The sequence below is a fragment of the Bombina bombina genome, chromosome 4, assembly GCF_027579735.1.
Source record: "Bombina bombina isolate aBomBom1 chromosome 4, aBomBom1.pri, whole genome shotgun sequence".
Taxonomy (NCBI): domain Eukaryota; kingdom Metazoa; phylum Chordata; class Amphibia; order Anura; family Bombinatoridae; genus Bombina; species Bombina bombina.
Genome location: NC_069502.1, coordinates 433,578,414 through 433,599,790, shown reverse-complemented (window position 1 = coordinate 433,599,790; position 21,377 = coordinate 433,578,414). Strand labels below are relative to the sequence as shown.

The 21,377-nt window shown below is 39.1% G+C and overlaps 1 protein-coding gene across 3 annotated transcripts in view; it reads right to left on the bottom strand.

Moving 5' to 3' along the window:
* Positions 1-21,377, bottom strand: part of MASP1 (MBL associated serine protease 1) — a 318,359-nt gene that overhangs the window by 210,973 nt on the left and 86,009 nt on the right. For all 3 annotated transcript variants that reach the window (XM_053710259.1, XM_053710260.1, XM_053710258.1), the window contains exons 4-5: positions 17,675-17,806; positions 16,607-16,803 (exon numbers count right to left, since the gene is read on the bottom strand). In XM_053710259.1, the coding sequence (XP_053566234.1) occupies positions 16,607-16,803; positions 17,675-17,806 (329 nt within the window). The remainder of the gene's footprint in view (positions 1-16,606; positions 16,804-17,674; positions 17,807-21,377) is intronic.

The following is a 21,377-nucleotide window of genomic DNA, read 5'->3' as shown; positions in this document are numbered from 1 at the left end:
AACAGACGTTCCTTCTGAGAAGAAGGATTCGGACAAAAGGAACAACAATTTCTTGATAGATGTTGCGCTCCTATACCACTTTAAGAAGAAAACCCAATTTTGTACGAAGGACCACTTTATCTGCATGAAAAATAAGGTAAGGGGTTTCACACTGCAGAGCCAAAAGTTTGGAATCTCTGTGAGCAGAAGAAATAGCAAGAAGAAACAAAACCTTCCAAGAAAACAACTTCATATCAACAGAATGCATCGACTCAAACGGAGCCTGCTGCAAAACTTTAAGAACAAGATTAGGGCTCCAAGGAGGAGCAACAGGTTTAAACACAGGCCTGATTCTGACCAAGGCCTGAACAAAAGATTGAACATCTGGCATAGCTGCCAAACGTTTGTGCAAAAGGATAGACAGTGCAGAAATCTGACCCTTCAGAGTACCGACTGATAAACCTTTCTCCAGGCCCTCCTGAAGAAAAGACAAAAACATAATTTATGCTTACCTGATAAATTTATTTCTCTTGTAGTGTATCCAGTCCACGGATCATCCATTACTTATGGAATATATTCTCCTTCCCAACAGGAAGCTGCAAGAGTCCACCCACAGCAAAGCTGCTATATAGCTCCTCCCCTAACTGCCATATTCAGTCATTCGACAGAAAACATGCAGAGAAAGGAAAAACCATAGGGTGCAGTGGTGACTGTAGTTCAAATGAAAAAATTACCTGCCTTAAAGTGACAGGGCGGGCCGTGGACTGGATACACTACAAGAGAAATACATTTATCAGGTAAGCATAAATTATGTTTTCTCTTGTTAAGTGTATCCAGTCCACGGATCATCCATTACTTATGGAATACCAATACCAAAGCTAAAGTACACGGATGATGGGAGGGACAAGGCAGGTACTTAAACGGAAGTTACCACTGCCTGTAAAAAACCCTTTCTCCCAAAAATAGCCTCCGAAGAAGCAAGGTATCAAATTTGTTAAATTTGAAAAGTATGAAGCGCAGACCAAGACTCCGTCTTGTAAATCTGTTCAACAGAAGCCACATTTAAAAAAGGCCCAAGTGAAAACCACAGCTCTAGTAGAATGAGCTGTAATCCCTTCAGGAGGCTGCTGTCCAGCAGTCTCATAAGCTAAATGAATTATGCTTTTTAACCAAAAAGACAGAGAGGCTGCTGAAGTCTTTTGACCTCTCCTCTGTCCAGAATAGACAACAAACAAGGTGAACGTTTGATGAAAACTGTAGTAGCTTGTAAGTAAAACTTTAAAGCACAAACCACGTCCAATATTGTGTAATAGACGTTCCTTCTTTGAGGAAGGATTAGGATACAAGCATGGAACAACTATCTCTTGAGTGATGTACTTGTTAGATACCACCTTAGGAAAAAACCCAGGTTGGTACGCAGGACTACCTTATCCGTACGAAGGACCAGATAAGGAGAATCACATTGTAACACAGATAACTTGGAGACTCTACGAGTCGAGGAATTAGCTACCCAAAAGGAACTTTCCAAGATAAAGATTGATATCTATGGAACAAAAAAGGTTCAAACGGAACTTCTTGAAGAACCTTAAGAATCAGGTTTAAGCTCCATGGCGGAGCAACAGTTTTAAACACAGGCTTGGATCTAACCAAAGCCTGACCAAATGCCTGAACGTCTAGAATACCTGCCAGACGCTTGTGCAAAAAAATAGACAGAGTAAAAATCTGTCCCCTTTTAAGGAATTAGCTGACAACCCTTTTCTCAAAAACATCTTGGAGAAAAGATAATATCCTGGGAATCCACACTTTACTCCATGAGTAACCCTTGGATTCATAACAATCAGATATTTACACCATATCTATGTTCAATTTTCCTAGAGACAGGCTTTCATGCCTGTATTAAGGTATCAATGACTGACTCGGAGAAGCCATGCTTTGATAACATCAAGCGTTCAGTCTCCAGGCAGTCCATCTCAGATTGATTCTATTTAGATGGTTGAAAGGACCCTGAGGTAGAGGGACCTGTCTCAGAAGCAGAGACCGTGATGGAAAGGATGACATGTCCACCAGATCTGCATACCAGGTCCTGCGTGGCTACGCAGGCGCTGTCAAAAACACCAAAGCCCTCTCCTGCTTGGTCTTGACCTCCGGAGGAAATCCCACTCCCCCGGAAGAAAAGTCTGACGACTTAGAAAATCCACCTCCCAGTTCTCAACACCTGGGATATGGATAGCTGATAGACAAGAGTGAGTCTCTGTCCAGTGAATTATTGTAAGACTTCTAACATCGCTAGGGAACTTCTGTTCCCCCTTGATGGCTGATGTAAGCCACAGTCGTGTATATTGTCCGACTGAGTATGATGTACCTCAGAGTTGCTAACTGAGGCCAAGTCTGAAGAGCATGGAATATCACTCCCAGTTCCAGAATATTTATTAGAAGGAGGGTCTCCTCCTAAGTCCACTATCCCTGAGCCTTCAGGGAGTTCCAGACTGCATCCCAACCTAAAAGGCTGGCATCTATTGTAACAATTGTCCCATCTGACCTGCGGAAGGTCATACCCTTGGACAGATGGACCCGACATAGTCACCAGAGAAGAGAATCTCTGGTCTCTTGGTCCAGGTTTAACAGGGGGACAAATCTGTGTAATCCCCGTTCCTCTGACTGAGCATGCATAGTTGCAGCGGTCTGAAATGTAGACGTGCAAACGGTACTATGTCCCTTGCCGCTACCATTAAGCCGATTTCATTCATGGGAAATGGGATGAAAAAAACACGGCAGAAATTTAGAAACTTTGACAACCTGGACTCCGTCAGGTAAATTTTCATTTCTACAGAATCTATCAGAGTCCCTAGGAGGGAAACCCTTGAGATTGGGGCTAGAGAACTCTTTCCTTGTTCACTTTCCACCCATGTGATCTCAGAAATGCCAGTACTACGTCCGTATGAGACTGGGCAATTTGGATGTTTGACACCTGTATCAGGATGTCGTCTAAATAAGGGGCCACTTCTATGCCCCGTGGTCTAAGGACTGCCAAAGCGACCCCAGAACCTCCATAAAGATTCTTGGGGCTGTAGATATCCCAAAGGAAAGAGCTACAAACTGGTAATGCCTGTCTAGAAAGGCAAACCTGAAAAACGATGGTGATCTTTATGCATCACAATGTGAGGATAAGCATCCTTCAAATCCATTGTAGTCCTCTATTGACTCTCCTGGATCATAGTTAAGATGGTACGAATAGTTTCCATCTTAAATGACGGAATTCTGAGGAATTTGTTTAAGATCTTTAGATCCAAAATAGGTCTGAAGGTTCCCTCTCCTTGGGAACCACAAACAGATTTGAGTAAAAACTCTGTCCCTGTTCCTCTCTTGGAACTGGATGGATCTCGTACACAATGTAAGAATGCCTCCTTCTTTATCTGGTTTGCAGATAATTGTGAAAGGCGAAATCTCCCCTTTTTTTGGGGGGGAATATTTGAAATCCAGAAGATATCTCTGGGATATAAATTCCAATGCCTAGGGATCCTGGGCATCTCGTACCCACGCCTGGGCAAAGAATGAAAGTCTGCCCCCTATAGGATCCGTTACCGGATAGGGGTCCGTTCCTTCATGCTGCCTTAGAGGCAGCAGCAGGCTCCTTGGCCTGCTTATCTTTGTTCCAGGTCCGATTGTCTCCAGACCGCCTTGGACTGAGCAAAAATTCCCTCTTGTTTTGCCTTAGAGGAAGAGGATGCCACACCTGCCCTGAAGTTTTTAAAAGGTGCGAAAATTAGACTTTTTTTTTTTTTTTTGCCCTTGATTTAGACCTATCCTGATGAAGGGCATGACCTTTTCCTCCAGTGATATAAGCAATAATCTCCTTCAAACCAGGCCCGAATAGGGTCTGCCCCTTGAAGGGAAGTTAAGTAGCTTATTTATTAAAGTCACAACAGCTGACCATGATATAAGCCATAGCGCTCTGCGCGCCAGTATAGTAAAAAACAGAATTCTTAGCCGTTAGTCTAGTCAAATGAACAAGGCATCAGAAAACAAAGGAATTGGCTAGCATAAGCTTGTCAAATATATTCATCCAATGGAGTTGCTTAACTGTAAAGCCTCATCAAGAGACTCAACCCAGAACGCCGCAGCAGCAGTGACAGAAGCAATGTATGCAAGGGGCTGCAGGATAAAACCCTGTTGAATAAACATTTTTTATCCATTGGATCTAAAAAGCACAACTGTCCTCGTCAGAGGTAGTGGTACGCTTAGCTAGAGTAGAAACTCTTCTCTCCACCTTAGGAACTGTCTGCCAGAAGTCCCGTGTGGTGGTAACTATTAGAAAACATTCTTCTAAAAAATAGGAGGGGAAGAGAACGGCACACCTGGTCTATCCCATTCCTTATTAAAAAAATTTTAGTAAACCTCTTTAGGTATTGGAAAAACATCAGTACACACCGGCACTGCATATTATTTATCCAGTCTACACAATTTCTCTGGCCCTGCGATTGTACACATTCATTCAGAGCAGCCAAAGCCTCCCTGAGCAACAAGTGGAGGTTCTCAAGCATAAATTTTAAATGTAGAAATATCAGAATCAGGTTAAATCATCTTCCCTGAGTCAAAAAAAAAATCACCCACAGACTAAGCATATTGTGAGGTAGTATCATACATGGTTCTTAAAGCGTCTGTATGCTCTGTATCTACCCCCAGAGCTAACTGCTTTCCTTTAATTTCAGGTAGTCTGACTAATACTGCTGCCAGAATATTATTCACCACCTTTGCCATGTCTTGTAAAATAAACGCTATGGGCGCCCTTGATGTACTTGGCGCCATTTGAGCGTGAGTCCCTGAAGCGGGAGTTGAAGGGTCTGACACGTGGGGAGAGTTAGTCGGCATAACTTTCCCCTCGACAGAATCCCCTGGTAAAATAAACGCTATGGGTGCCCTTGATGTACTTGGCGCCATTTGAGCGTGAGTCCCTAAAGCGGGAGTCAAAAGGTCTGACACGTGGGGAGAGTTAGTCGGCATAACTACCCCCACGACAGAATCCTCTGGTGATAATGTTTTTAAAGACAAAAAATGATCTTTATTGTTTAACATGAAATCAGTACATCTGGTACACATTCTAAGATGGGGTTCCACCATGGCTTTAAAACATAATGAACACAGAGCTTCCTCTATGTCAGACATGTTAGAACAGACTAATAATGAGACTAGTAAGCTTGGAAAACACTTTAAATCAAGTTAACAAGCAAATATATAAAACGTTACTGTGCCTTTAAGAGAAACAAATTTTGGCAAAATTTGAAAAACGGTGAAAAAAAGGCAGTAAAACAAACAAAATTTTTACAGTACATGTAATAAGGTAACAGAGCATTGCACCCACTTGCAAATGGATGATTAACCCCTTAATGCAAAAAACAGATAAAAAAAAAAAAAAAATGACATAGACGTTTTTAAAAACAGACACAACAAACTGCCACAGCCAACAGTGGGAAGCTTCAGTTAACTGTTTCTATGCAAAATTTAAGCCAGCCATGTGGAAAAAACTTAGGCCCCAATAAGTTTTATCACCAAACATATGTTAAAAAACGATTAAACATGCCAGCAAACGTTTTAAAACACATTTTTACAAGAGTATGTATCTCTATTAATAAGCCTGATACCAGTCGCTATCGCTGCATTTAAGGCTTTACTTACATTACTTCGGTATCAGCAGTATTTTCTTAGTCAATTCCATTCCTAGAAAAATATTTTACTGCACATACCTTATCTGCAGGAAAACCTGCACGCCATTCCCCCTCTGAAGTACCTCACTCCTCAGAATGTGTGAGAACAGCAAATGGATCTTAGTTACGTCTGCTAAGATCATAGAAAAACGCAGGCAGATTCTTCTTCCAAATACTGCCTGAGATAAACAGCACACTCCGGTGCCATTTAAAAATAACAAACTTTTGATTGAAGAATAAACTAAGTAGAAAGCACCACAGACTCTCACGACCTCCTATCTATGTTGAGGCTTGCAAGAGAATGACTGAATATGGCAGTTAGGGGAGGAGCTATATAGCAGCTTTGCTGTGGGTGGACTCTTGCAGCTTCCTCTTGGGAAGGAGAATATATTCCATAAGTAATGGATGATCCGTGGACTGGATACACTTAACAAGAGAAATACGGGGTTTAATCTCCAACCAGTCAGCTTCAGAGAATCAAAATTTGGGTGGAGGAAGGAACCCTGAAGTAGAAGGTCTTTCCTCAGAGGTAACTTCCAAGGTGGAAGAGATTGCATCTTTACCAGATCTGAGAACCAGATCCTGCGAGGCAAGGCAGGAGCTATTAGAATCACAGACGCTCTCCTGTTTGATACAAGCAATGACAAGTGGAAGGAGAGAAAACGGAGGAAACAGGTATTGTAGACCGAAGTTCCAAGGAAGCATTAGAGCGTCTATCAGAGCAGCTTGAAGATCTCTTGATTTTGAACCGTACTTTGGAAGCTTGGCATTTTGATGCAACGCCATCAGATCCAACTCCTGAACCCCCCACCTGAAGGTTATCATTGAGAATACCTCCGGATGGAGAACCCACTCCCCGGGATGAAAAGACTGCCTGCTCAGAAAAACCGCTTCCCAGTTGTCCACCCCTGGAATGTGGATGGCAGATAGGAGACAATCATGAGATTCCGCCCACTGGAGAATGTGGGACACCTCCTTCATTGCTAACGAACTCTGAGTTCCTCCCTGGTGGTTGATGTATGCCACCGAGGTGATGTTGTCCGATTGGAATCTGATACCAAACCTAGTTGAGGCCAAGCTGTTAAGGCATTGAAGATTGCTCTCAACTCTAGGATGTTTATGGGAAGAGAAGACTCCTCTTGGGTCCAAAGACCCTGAACTTTTAAGGAGCCCTAAACTGCTCCCCAGCCTAACAGGCTGGGGTCTGTGGTCACAATCACCCAGGAAGGTTTCAGGAAGCTTGTACCTCGAGATAGATGGTCCTGCGAAATCCACCACGAAAGAGAGCCTCTTGTTAGGGGATCCAGAGCTATCCTCTGTGAGAGATCTGAGTGTTCTCTGTTCCATGGAACTGAGCAAAAGGAATGATGTCCACGGAAGCAACCATCAGACCAATTACCTCCATGCATTGAGCCACTGATGGACGGATAGAAGCCTGAAGTGAAAGGCAAGAAGCAAGAAGTTTGGATTTTCTGACATCTGTTAGAAAATTTTTCATGGATAGAGAATCTATAAGTCTTCCTAAGAAACACACCCTGGTATCTGGTACTAGGGAACTCTTTTCCAGATTCACTTTGCACCCGTTAGAATGTAGAATAGACAAGAACATCTCTGTATGAGATTTTGCTAATTGAAAAGATGACGCCTGAACCAAGATGTCTTCCAGGTAAGGCACCATCGCTATTCCCTGAGATCTCACCACTGCCAGAAGAGCCCCCAGAACCTTTGTGAAGATTCTGGGAGCAGTAGTAGGGCCAAAAGGAAGGGCAACAAACTGGAAATGTTTGTCCAGAAATGCAAACCTCAGAAACTGGTGATGTTTCCTGTGAATGGGAACATGAAGATACGCGTCCTTCAGATCTATGGTCATCATGAACTGACCCTCTTGGACCAAGGGAAGAATGGAACGAATAGTTACCATCTTGAAGGACGGAACCTTGAGGAATTTGTTGAGGCACTTTAAGTCTAGGATGGGAAAGTTCCCTCCTTTTTGGGAACCACAAAAAGATTTTAATAAAATCCTTGACCCTGTTCCTCCACGGGAACTGGAACAATCACTCCCAGGGAAGATAGGTCCTTTACACAGCTTAAGAAGGCCTCTCTCTTTACCTGGTTTGCAGATAACCTTGACAGGATAAATCTGCCCCTGGTGGGGCAAGACTTGAATCCTATTCTGTAACACTTGGATACAATGTCCACGGCCCAAGGATCTGGGACATTGCATATCCAAGCCTGCCGAAAAAAGGAAAGCCTGCCCCACACTTGATCCAAGACTGGATCGGGGGTTTCCAGTCATGCTGATTTAGAAACAGTGCAAGACTTCTTGGCTTGTTTCCCCTTATTCCAAGGCTGACTAGATCTCCATGAGATCCTGGATTGCTCCGGCTTGTCTTGAGGTAGGAAAGATCCCTTCCTACCCGTAATCTCGGAAATTATCTCTGCCAGTCCAGGACCAAATAAAGTCTTGCTCTTATAATGTTAAGACAGAAGTTTGGACTTGGAAGTAACATCTGCAGACCAAGATTTTAGCCATAGAGCTCTGCATGCTAGAACAGCAAAGCTAGACAACTTAACTCCCAGTCTAATCACTTGCATGTTGGCATCACAGATAAAAGTATTGGCCAGTTTGAGAGCCTTGATCCTATCATGGATCTCCTCTATAGTAGTCTCTTCTTAAATAAGGTCAGACAAGGCATCGCACCAATAAGATGCTGCCCCCCTAACCATAGTAATTCTTGCGGCAGGTTGCCACTGTAAACCCTGATGAATGTATATCTTTTTTAAGTAAGCCTTTAGCTTCTTATCCATGGGATCCTTGAAATAACAACTATCCTCAATAGGAATAGTAGTTCTTTTTTCTAGAGTAGAGAGAGCTCCATCTAAGAGATAGCTCCATCTACCTTAGGCACTGTGCACCATGAGTCACGTATATGAGTCAGCAAAAGGAAATATCTTTTTGAAAACAGGGGATGGAGAAAAAGGAATCCCTGGCTTATCCCATTCCTGAGCTATAATTTCCGACATACGGTCTGGAACTGGAAAAACTGCAACAGAAGAAGGAACATCGTATACTCCTAAGTCTTTAATAGACTTTTTGGGATTCTCAGTGACAGATGAGTCGGAGTCTTTCAAAGTAGCAAGGCTCTTTTTCAAAAGTAACCGGAGGTGTTCTAGTTTAAATCTAAAATTAACCTCCTCTGAATCTGTAGAATTTTCCACTACAGGATTAGAGTCAGATATCTCACCCTCAGAGGCCACTGAGGTATCATCTTCATCAGACAATTGAGAGAGGTTGACTAATGCCGCTTTAGCGGAGTCAGAACCCTTTTTAACTGAAATATTTTTTTGTTTCCTCTTGCGCTTACCAGCAACCAGAAAAGCTGATAAAGCAGCAGAAACCACAGAAGTTATCTGCACAGCAAAATCTCCTGGTAAATAAACACCCCCAGGAGGAAGCTTAGAGGAACTGCAGCACACTGCATGTGAAACTGTTAAAGCTTAGGACATTTGAGGGGAAAGCTGAGGCATGGCATGGACAACATATCCTGAGAAACATATGGCTCAGAGGGGCAATCCTTGTTTTTAGACAAGAAAAACTTATTTAAACATGTAGAACAAAGTTGCACAGGAGGGACAACTTGCACTTCCAAACAAAATCCAAATTTAATTCATGTCCATAATCGAAAATATTCCCAATAGTAATAATCTCAGATATCAAAAAGATTGATGTACCTTTAAACAGAGAAATCTATTTAAATAAAATATTTGCAGAGTATAATTAAATTAAAATAATTGTAGAATCTGCTCAATTAAACCTAGCCCTCTATAACCTCAGCTTCTGCTGAGGGCTTACCGCACAGGAGAGCCGGAGTGAATCCCCACTGGTAATGAGAAGGAATTACTCAATTCGCTTAGTCACACTGAGGAAATTAACTTTCAGAGCTGTGAGGCTAATATGACATCAGCAATGATAGAAAATGCCTGAACGGACTCCTAACTCCGACTGGAAGATTACAAGCCTAGTCGGAAGCGGAGGCCATACATAAAAAGAAAGTGGCCATCCAGCAAAAGAAAGTGCGCAATAAATACAAAGTGCGCAAAGGTTTTTCACTCCATACCGGAAAAAATTAAAATTGAGAAAACCGTTTAGTCCAACTAATTACTTGAGACTCATGTGACCACATCAGGCAACAGTATCACAGGCCATACATAATAAAACTTTTATGTGAAAGTTTAAATCCCCTCATAGAGCCGGCCTCATACGAAAAAAAAAAAAACCTTTATCTCCCCAAAACAGTTACAGTGCCCTGACAAGCTGACCAAAAGTATGTCTCTTAAAGAGAAATAAAGTCCAAAGATAGGGTCCACAGAGGAATTACCCTCCACAGTGCTTTGTGCCTTCAAACCTAGAAGGAAATAACACTTAACTGTGGTCCAACTGCTGGGCAGAAAGCAGCTTCTTAGGTGTGACAGATTCACCAACATCTGTCAGGGACCTGTAGAAAAAGAAAAAAAACAGAGTAACCAACCCTGGTTTCCTATAAAGGGGTAGCACTGATGTTAGAAGTTAAGCAAAGACTACCTTGCCTTATTCTAACTGCTAAAAGCCACCATTACTCTTACTAAAGAGATTGACATGGACACAGCAAAGCCCCAATCCTTGCTTGCAGGGAAAAGTACCCATTAAAGGATTAAATATCTTTAGACACCATCTTCGCACATCCTCCCGTGATAGAGCAAAAGAGAATGACTGGGGATTATGGGTATGGGAAATTACACTAAACAGCTCTGCTGGGGTGCTCTTTGCCTCCTCCTGCTGGCCAGGAGGTGAATATCCCACTAGTAATTGGAAATCGTGAACTCTCCATGCCGTAGGAAAGAAAAGATCTGGCAGCTAATTTGCCACACATCGTCTGTGCACTAATTCTCAAATAAAGTAAAATCCAAATAATTTGTGAAAAGGCCAAATGTGCAACTGTACATACTTTTTTTAAATATTTCCCTAACAATAATGCACATTTTGTAAGCATATGTTTCTCATTAGTTGTCATTTTGTTTATTTCTTGATTATATTTGCACAAAAAAAGGGAAATATAACTTTCAAATATTTTAAAGGACCCCTAAAGTCAAAATTAAAGTTTCATGATTCCGATAAAGCATGCAATGTAAAAAAAGTTTTATTATACTTCCGTTATCAAAATGTGCATTACTTTTATATGCATGCTTTCTGAGGCACCAGGTCTTACAGAGCATGTGAATAAGAGCACAGTATATACGTATATGCATTTTGTGATTGGTTAATGGATGTCACATGATACAGGGGGAGGGAAATTTGCATTAACTTGGAAATTTGCCAGAAAATATTCTTGTGCTCATTTCAAATTCAAAGTCAGTGCTATTGCATTGTCTTTTTAGTGTGTATTTGTCAATTATTCAATTTGACTGTATTTAGTGGGCATTTAACTGAAAACCCTGTGTTCTCTGCATTGATCTGAATTAAATTAAGATTTAATTTTGTGCAAATAAAGGGAAAATAAATTACATAAAACACTGTACTATTTCTCTGTTAGAGCATGTAACACAGTTGTGATCTTAATCAGGATTTCTACTGAAGTCTAGGAAGGCAATGGGCATTTCCATACAATATATGCACTAATTGTGAGGCTGTGACCTTATTCACTTAATTCTTTTTCATAAATATGAGATATCATTTGTGCCCGATTTTGTGAACAGAAAAATGTAAACTTTACATTGATACATTTTTGGCAAAGTATTTGCCTATGGTAGTTTTACTTGCAGTGGTACCTGATGGGTTGTGGCACAATTCATCTTGTAAATGCATTCCATTCACAAGACATGAAGGGAAAAGCAGGGGAGCTTTCAAATCCAGGCCTGTGGTCACTAACTATAGACGGACTTGAAGGATTAGGCAGGAGGATGGTCAAAACAAGCCAAATGTCAGCAACAGCCCAAACACAAAAAGGTACAAAAGACAGACGAGGTGTCAAAGGTTTAAGCAGAGGTCAAAATTAGGTGACAAACTGGCAAAACAGTAAAACACCCATGGAACGATAACCAACTATCGGGCAAAGATTGCTACAGTCCTCATCAATAAATAGCGTTGAGTGGCGGTAGAAACCATGTCATAGACGTGACTGGCATGAAAAAAAGTCGCAACACAGATATGACCGAGAATGACGCGAAAGAATGACACACAAGGTAACTAGGCAACCAAAAACAATCAGTGAAAAGGTAAACAAAGGCACATTGTGGCTACACAGGCATACTAGGTATAGTTAAAGAAAAACTTTGCAATATACTTTCATTATTTTTTTTCGTCCCCTTTTCCTGAAATTTTCGGAAAACTGTTGGTTTTATACAGTATATTTCAATGCATTTCTATAAAGTAATGGGTGGCTTGGGTGCAACAATATCCCTTTCCTGTTTTATACAGTTCAACTACCTTTTCCCGCAGATCCTTTTTCTTTTGCTTTCCCCATGATTTAAAACCCTGAATCGTCAGTGCAGCACTGGATGAAAGATGCAAGGGTCTGTCAGGAGTCCAGAACTCATTGACCTTTTATACACACACACACTAACTACAAGAAAACAGATCACAGGTGAGGATGGTTACCTTTAATAGCCATTCAAACCCCTTTGTGTTAACTTGTGTGCATGTTATCAGGCCAAAATCACCAAATGGCCAAATGCAATCAAATAAAAAAAAACGTTAACTTTTTCACAAACTTTAGGTTTCTCACTGAAATGATTTACAAACAGCTTGTGTAATCATGGCACAAATGACTGTAAAGCTTCTCTGGGATCCCCTTTGTTCAGAAATAGCAGACATATATGGCTTTGTCATTGCTTTTTGGTAATTAGAAGGCCAATAATTGCAGCCGTGCACAACACTTTTATTATTCCCAGCAGTGAAGGGGTTAATCAGGTAGCTTGAAAGGTTAATTTTAGCTTTATTGTAGAGATTACCTTCCCACCTGACACTTCCCATGCCCTGATCCCTACCTGATCCCTCTCAAACAGCTATCTTCCCTTCCCCACCCCCCAATTGTCACCCCCATCTTAAGTACTGGCAGAAAGTCTGCCAGTATGAAAATATAAGGCTTTTTTTTAATAAAATATATATTTTTTTCTATTTTCTGCAGTGTAGGATCCGCCCTTACCCCCAACCTCCCTGATCCCCCCAAACAGCTCTCTAAACCTCCCCCTCTACCTATTAGCCGCCATCTTAGGTACTGGCAGTTGTCTGTCAGTGTTCTGTCGAGAACTCCATTTCCTCAAAAACTCCAACCTGACATCACTTCCGGTGACTCTTCTATGCTAATATCTGTTTTGCCTCTGTCTGGGGGGCGCACCGCCGATCCTCTGGCATACACCCCAAGTAACCCTTGGGGAATGAGGTTTACAAGGGGTGCTTTGCCCCCTTGAACCCCCTAGGGGGAGGAAAAATAGATAGTGAAGATAGGCGATTACAGTGCCCATCTGATTGGTTGTGAATCCTGTCACTCATTGGACACAGACCAATCAGATGTATGGAATCACCGGAAGTGACATCAGATTGGAGTTTTCGATGTATTGGAGCTCTCGATAGAACACCAGTACCCAGTTTGCTATAATTTTTATTTATTTTTTATTATTTTTTTTCTTTAGTGTAGCTGCCCCCCTCATTACTCTACCCCCTCCCAGATCATTTTCCCACCCTCTAATCCCCTTTCCAGTATAGAAGCCCCCTCTCCTTCCTTCCCCCTCCGTCCTTCCCACGCACTGCCGCTCTAAACATTTCTTTCTGCAGCGTAGCAGTCCCACCTGTTCCCGCCCCCCTCCTGTTCCCCTCCAGTGATGGGCCATCCACCCGCCTCCCTCCTAACCCTCCCACACCACCAACGATCAGCACCACCGATGTCCGATCCAGAGAGGGCCACAGAGTGGCCCTCTCTGCATCGGTACCTCTGCCCATCTATTTCTGCACTGCCCTATTTTTAGCGAGATCGCAGCAGAGAGAGGCCGAGGACAGCAGTGTTGTACAGGGTATAACGCTGGTCCTTAAGGGCTTAATGACCAGCGTCGTACAGGGTATGGAGCTGGTCGTTAAGGGGTTAACATTCCAATGTTCTTCACTTACAGGATGTCCTTTTCATTGTAAATGCATATTTATATATATATATATATATATATATATATATATATATATATTTAAAAGGATAGTAAACACCAAAAAATGTATTATTTAAAAAAATAGATAATCCCTTTATTACCATTCACCAGTTTTGCATAACCAACACTGTTATAGAAATATACATTTTACCTCTGTAATAACCTTGTATCTAAGTTTCTGCAGACTGCCTCCTTATCTTAGATCTTTTGACAGACTTGCATTTAAAGCAATTATTGTTGACTCTTAAATAACTCCAAGTGCATGAGCACAATGTTATTTATATCAAACACATGAACTAACGTCCTCTAGCTGTGAAAAACTGTAAAATGCATTCAGATAAGAGGCGGCCTTCAAGGGCTTAGAAATTAGCATATGAGCCTACTTAGGTTTAGCTTTCAACTAAGAATAGCAAGAGAATAGAGCAAATTTGATTAAAAAAGTAAATAAGAAAGTTGTTTAAAATTGCATGTCCTATTTGAATCAAGAAAGTTTAATTTGGACTTTACTATCCCTTTAATAATAAAAAGCACATTATTTTCTATGTGAAGAACATAGCAATGTAAAATGTGTGTTTTGTGCATCGAATTTCTCGATTTAGATTTAACGCAGTCAGATGAGAGCACATCAAAACTGAGTAATCTTAAGGAGCACTACTGAAATATTAAATATAAAATATGAATAAAAATTATTAAACAGACTGTAAAAAATAGATATATTCTATGGATTATTTAGAATATTTTACAGTGTTTAGAAATTTTTATAATTTTTATTCATATTTTATATTTAATATTTCAATAATGCACCTTAAGATTACTAAATATTTATGTGTGCTAACCCGCTATGTGTAGAGAAATATGTATTTACAATAAAAAGGACATTATCATGTAAGTGAAGAACATTGGAATGTTAAAAATGTACAGTAAATATAAAGTAAAGCACAAATCTTTAAATACATATGCACACACATATAAACATAAATGTATACATACATATATACATATTTAGACGTGTATGGATGTATCTCTATGTTAATGCCATTTGCAGGCCCTTTTGTTTCTAACACCTGAGACCTTATATCTTATTAATGCAATTTCTTTTTAATATTATTTTATCATACAGTGTTATTATGAGTGTAGCTGTACTTTTTAAATGTAGTTTTGATGTTTTTTTTGTGCCACATTTTTGTCTTATGTAACAGTTAACCAGGACATACTTGAAAACGAGAGACATCTCAATGTATCCTTCCTGGTAAAATATTTTATAAATAAATAAATAACTCTGAAGTGGCACTAACCCGATACGTATTAAATTAGATTATTACCAATTACCCAGTTTTGCATAACCAACACAGTTATATTAATATACTTTCTTATCCCTGTGATTACTTTGTATCTAAGCCTCTGCAAAATGCACCCTAATTTAAGTTCTTTTGACAGACTTGCTATTTTGGACAATTACTGCTGACTCTTAGGTAACTCAACAGGAGTGAGCACAATGGTATCTATATGTCACGCATAAATTAGAGCTGCCTAGCTGCACAAAACTGTAAAAATTAACTGAGATAAGAGGTGACCTTCAAGGGCTTAGAAATTAGGTACGTAGGTTTAGCTTTCAACAAAGAATACCAATAGAACAAAACAAATGTGATGATAAAAGTCAATTGGAAAATTGTTTAAAATTGCATGCCCTATCTGAATCATAGAAGTTTAATTTTGACTAGACTGTCCCTTTAAGCAAACTTATTTACATTCAACTTACACTATTTCTGATGTGTGCAAAGACCTGCGAATTACCCCTTATCGCTTGCGTGTTACGCTTAGGGCTAGATTACAAGTGGAGCGCTATATATAGCTTTCCGAAAGCGATATTAGTGCTCCACTTTGTTTTAACAGTGCACAATAATGTGGGCTGGTATTACAAGATAGCCGCAATGCGGATGCAAGCTCATGTTTGCATTGGTAGGAAGCATTGTGCTCATGAGAGCGTGCTTCAGTGAAGGGGGTAAGTCATGCAGCGATGACAGCAAGTATATATATGTATAAGCTTATATACATATATATTTATGTGTTAATATGTGTATATACACACATGAATATATATTTATATAAGCATACACATATATATACTGGGAAACACACAGTTCCAATTGACAACAATGGAAAGGCACTTTTCAGTGCTGTTCTTTTTCTAACACCCCACTCCCACCAAATTTAACCCCAAAATCCTGCCTAGTACCTCTTTATTGTTTTTAATTAACTACACTAGACAGTATTTCGGGGGCATTTGGGACAGATTTATAAAATTAACCAGAGATCTGATCTCTGGTTAATTTTCTAAGCGATAATTGCTACCGCGAGCTTGCCGCAGCAATAACCAGCCACTTGTAATGGCTGGTTAATTATTGCACTCCCGCAAAGGGTACAATAATTTAGCGCTCCACTTGTAATCTAACCCCTTAATGTACCACTCGTAATTTAGCCCATAATTGTAAAACATACATATTATCCTATGGCTAATCTTCGCTTTGAATACATCATTATGACTTGACATGTTTTTACTGTTTAACATTCCTTTAATTGCCAAACCATGTACAAAGGCATGATGCAGAATGGCAGTCCACGTGACAAGAGAATCCCACAAGCAACAATGAAATAATAAAAGATGAGGAGGACCACTTAAATGCTTTGTTATCTGTGCTTCCAAGATTTTCTTTTTGCTCCATCAACATTTGTGTCACCTGGGAAATATATACCTTTATATAATCATAGGGGCATGACACTTCTGGGTGGTCCTCTATATCAAAGTTGTCATCAAAGTGAAGGTTGATCACAAAGCCCTCCTCAAGTTCAATCCTGTACAGACAATCAGAGCTCTTGGGATATGGGTTGGGAAAGTCTGCACTGGATATGATGCCACTCCTTTGTGTGAAAAGATTATCACTGCACTCCACTGAAAAACAAGATACAAAGAATATATTCTTCTATCTCTGATATTTAATTACAATTTGTATGTGTATCCACCGAATACAGTATAAACACAATATAGCGATGCCTAATCAAATTAAAATAATGCTTAAAGGGACATGATACCCAAATGTTGAAGCACTTGAAAGTGATGCAGCATAGCTGTAAAAAAGCTGACTAGAAAATATCACCTCTATTTAAAAAGGAAGATATTTTACCTCAAAATTTCCTAAGTATTCACACCCTACTGTAAAGAAACTTTAAGAAGCCAATCAGCATGCTAGTCTGAGGACTTGCAAGGGAGTGTGCATCTGGCATGTGCACAGTCATATTATTTTCCTATTCAGTTTAAGGAAGATTACTAAAACATCTCACAAGATTTAAGTGAAAGCTCATGAGATTGCAGCAAAGCATAGCATGACTTCATCACTGCTGATTGGCTATTTGTTTTGTTTTTTCAACTTGCAGCTGGACAGCAGCTGAAGTATAACTGTTCACAGAGCACTTACTCTGGTGAGCTGAATACATTTTGGGGTAAAATATCTCCTCTTTTTAACATAGAGATGTCCGGGTGATATCTTCATGTCAGCATTTTACATTATGCTTCACCATTTTCAAGTAATTTAGAATGAGTATTATGTCCCTTTAACACAAACAAATATTTGAATTAGTCTTCTGACAACTAACTTTAAGATTTTTAGTGTGAAATTTGTATTTTTATTTCTCATTAATGAAAATATTAAATCAAAAAGTCTAATACAAGATTAAATGTAAATTTTTAGTGGATGGAAATCATTGTATAAAATATAAATTAATTTTGTAAAAAAGATGACCAGTGCAAGACACAACAGTTATACCTTTGCATGTCCTGTTGTCTGTGTGGAGCAGGTAGCCAAATCGGCAAGAGCAATAGAATCCTCCAATGTAATTGTGGCAGTAATGATCACACACCAAGTCTTCGTCACTTTTCTCTGCACACTCATCCACATCTACAGAGACACAAGAGACATTTGTATCAACTGTTTGTGTGAGGTAAACTGTATATGCCCCACTGTAACTGTAATGAGGGCTGTATGTGATCTGAGACAGCAATAAATCAGGGAGAGTATAATCTGGAGCGGAAATCGCACATATGAACCATGTCCTGTTTGGTAAAGGCTTGGGAGTAAGCCTGGTATAAGACAATGAAGGGACATTAAAGTCAAAATTACACATTTATGGTTGAGATAAAAAAATGCAATTTGAAGATATTTTTAATTTACTTCTGTTATCAGATTTACTTTTTAGTTCTCTTACTATCCATTATTAAAGGGACACTCAGGTTTTTTTAAATGTTCATGATTGAGATACAGTATGTAATTTTAAACAACTTTCCAATTTACTTCCATTAGAAAAAATGTGCACAGTCTTTTATATTTACACTTTTTTTGAGTCACCAGCTCCTACTGAGCATGTGCAAGAACTCAGACTATACGTATATGCATTTGTGATTGGCTGATTGCTATCACATGGTACAGGGGGAGTGGAAATATACATAACTTTAAAATGTGTTAAAAAAGAATCTACTACTAATTTGAAATTCAGAGTAAATGCTATTGTATTGTCTTGTTATCTTGTATTTGTTGATTATGCAAATCTGCTGTGTTTACTGGTCCTTTAACAGACATAGCTCAGGAGCAGTAATGCATTACCGGGAGCTAGCTGGTGTCTAAACTGGTGGCTGCACATATACGTCACTTGTCATTGGCTCACCAGAGCCAGCTTAGTTCCAGTAGTGCATTTTTGCTCTGAAGCTGTTTTTACAAATGTGTTAAACCCCCCTGCAGGTTAAACACATATTTATAAGGAAGCAACAGTGCAATAGAAAATGCTCTAACACATTAGAGCATTTTCTTTTTACACGTTTAGGTTTTAGTTTTGTGTTAAAGGGACACTGAACCCAAATTTCTTCTTTCGTGATTCAGATAGAGCATGCAATTTTAAGCAACTTTCTAATTTACTCCTAATATAATTTTTTCTTCATTCTCTTGCTATCTTTATCTGAAAAAGAAGGCATCTAAGCTGTGTTTTTTTGGTTCAGTACTCTGGACAGCACTTCTTATTGGTGGATGAATTTATCCACCAATCAGTAAGGACAACCCAGGTTGTTCTCAAAAAATGGGCTGGCATCTAAACTTACATTCTTGCATTTCAAATAAAGATACCAAGAGAATGAAGAAAATTTGATAATAGGAGTAAATTAGAAAGTTGCTTAAAATGTCATACTCTATCTGAATCACAAAAGAAAAAATTTGGGTTCAGTGTCCCTTTAAATTTCTCTACAGGGTCAAATACACCAACCATTCAGTCTCTAACAAATGAGTGTCATTTATTATTGCATTGTGCATTCATATGCCCCTTTAAACATGTTATATATGTGGGGTATAGTAAGACTCAGGCTAAAAACAAGTAACAAGATGCAAGTTTCTAAAAATCTAACCAAGTCGCTGTCCTCTAAATTCCAAGGGACAGTGACTCACTACATCTGCACAATGACGCACACAGTAAAGAGCGTTGCCAGAGTTATATTATATAAACATACTGTTACTATTATCAAATGGAACAGAGACTGAAATCTTTAAACATGAAGAATAATATTTTTTTTTTTAAAAAAGCAGATAAGGGATGAGACCGAAAAACTGACAAACACTGGGGAATTCACATTTACCTATAGGTGCGGTAACCGGCATATACAGTATTTTTAAAGGGACAGTGTATTGTAAAATTGGTTTCCTCTTAATATGTTTCCAATGACTTGTTACACCAGCAGAAGAGTATAAAATATATGAGAAAGTGCTCCTTTGTGTTTATTTTGTATATAAAATAGCTGTCTTTGTTTTTTCACAACACAACCTGTTAAAATGGGTTATTTTATCACTTTCTGTACACACACGTGCTTCTGTATCTTATCTCTGTCTGTAGGGCCAATACTTAGAGAGAAAAATTGAAAATTATAATTGTATTAATTAGCTCTCCTCCCACTGGGAGTGCAATTTTGTCTGCTGGCTATGTTTAAAGGGTCAGTCTACTCCAGAATTGTTATTGTTTAAAAATATAGATAATTTCTTTTTTACCCATTCTCCAGTTTTGCATAACCAACACTGTTATATTAATATACTTTTTACCTCTGTCATTACCTTGTATCTAAACCTCTGTAGACTGCCCCCTTATTTCAGTTATTTTGACAGACTTGCATTTAAGCCAAGCAGTGCCCTCTCATAAGTAACTCTTACAGGAGTAAGTACAATGTAATCTATATGGCACACATGGACCAATGCTGCCTAGCTGTGAAAAACTGTCAAATGCACTGAGATAAGAGGTGGCCTTCAAGGGCTTAGAAGTTAGCCTATGAGCCTACCTTGGTTTAGATTTCCACTAAGAATACCAAGAGAACAAAGCAAATTTGATGATAAAAGTGAATCAGAAAGTTGTTTAAAACTACATGCCCTATCTGAATCATAAAAGTTTAATTTTTACTAGACTGACCCTTTACATAACTTTTCTTTAGCCAATACTTAAGTATTGAAATGTTAGTATAGGTGGGGATACCACAGGCAAAAACAGCTATTTCAGATGCCAAAATAAAGGTAAAGTATCTGTTTGAAAAATACAATACAATCCAGCATGTAAAATGGATAACTGGGAACAAATTAAAGGGGACCAAATTTACAGTACACTGTCCCTTTAAGGTTTAGGTCACAGTTGAAAATAAAGGGTTATGAAAGTCAAAATTAAATTTGCATGATTCAGATAGAGCATGTCATTTTAAGACACTTTTAAATTAAATGTGCTTTGTTCTCTTAGTATCTTTTTAAAAAAAAGAATATGCACATTTCCTACAATAGTGAGAGCTAGCTGCTGATTGGTACCTGCACACATTTGTCTCTTGTGATTGGCTAACTAGATGTGTTCATATAGCTGCCAATATTCCTTCAGCAAAGGATAACAAGAGAATGAAGCAAATCTGATAACAAAAGTATATTGGAAAGTTGATTAAAATTGTATGTTCTATTCAAATCACGAAAGAAAATTCTGGAGATTCCTGTCCCTTTAACTATAGAAATAAAGGTGCTTTCTTGATCAAGCTTCTTGTAAGTGTGCTGGAATCTAATTATAAACAAATGATCACTTAAAATCAGTACTAGCTTCTTTAGTTCCAGATTTGTGCTGTATAATTAATTATGCTAATTTATGCTAATACGCATGGCTGGTATTTAGTGGCAGAAAAGGTGGCTACCCTGCTTGTGAAGCTGAAATCCAGATTTCTTTTTAATAGCCACAACTTTTCACATGAGGGGCCACACTGGAATTTTATCTCCACTCTGAAGGCTGGTGAGCAAAAACAGAATTGACAAACACAAAATGCTTAACTCTATATATAAATTCCAGACTAAAATAACATTTCACTAGGAAGATTCTAAACTTATAATCATGTATTCACAAACAGGAGCATAAACATATGCACTAGAGATGCCCAGAGTAGACAAGAATGAACCGGCTGTCGAGAAGAACAACATCATA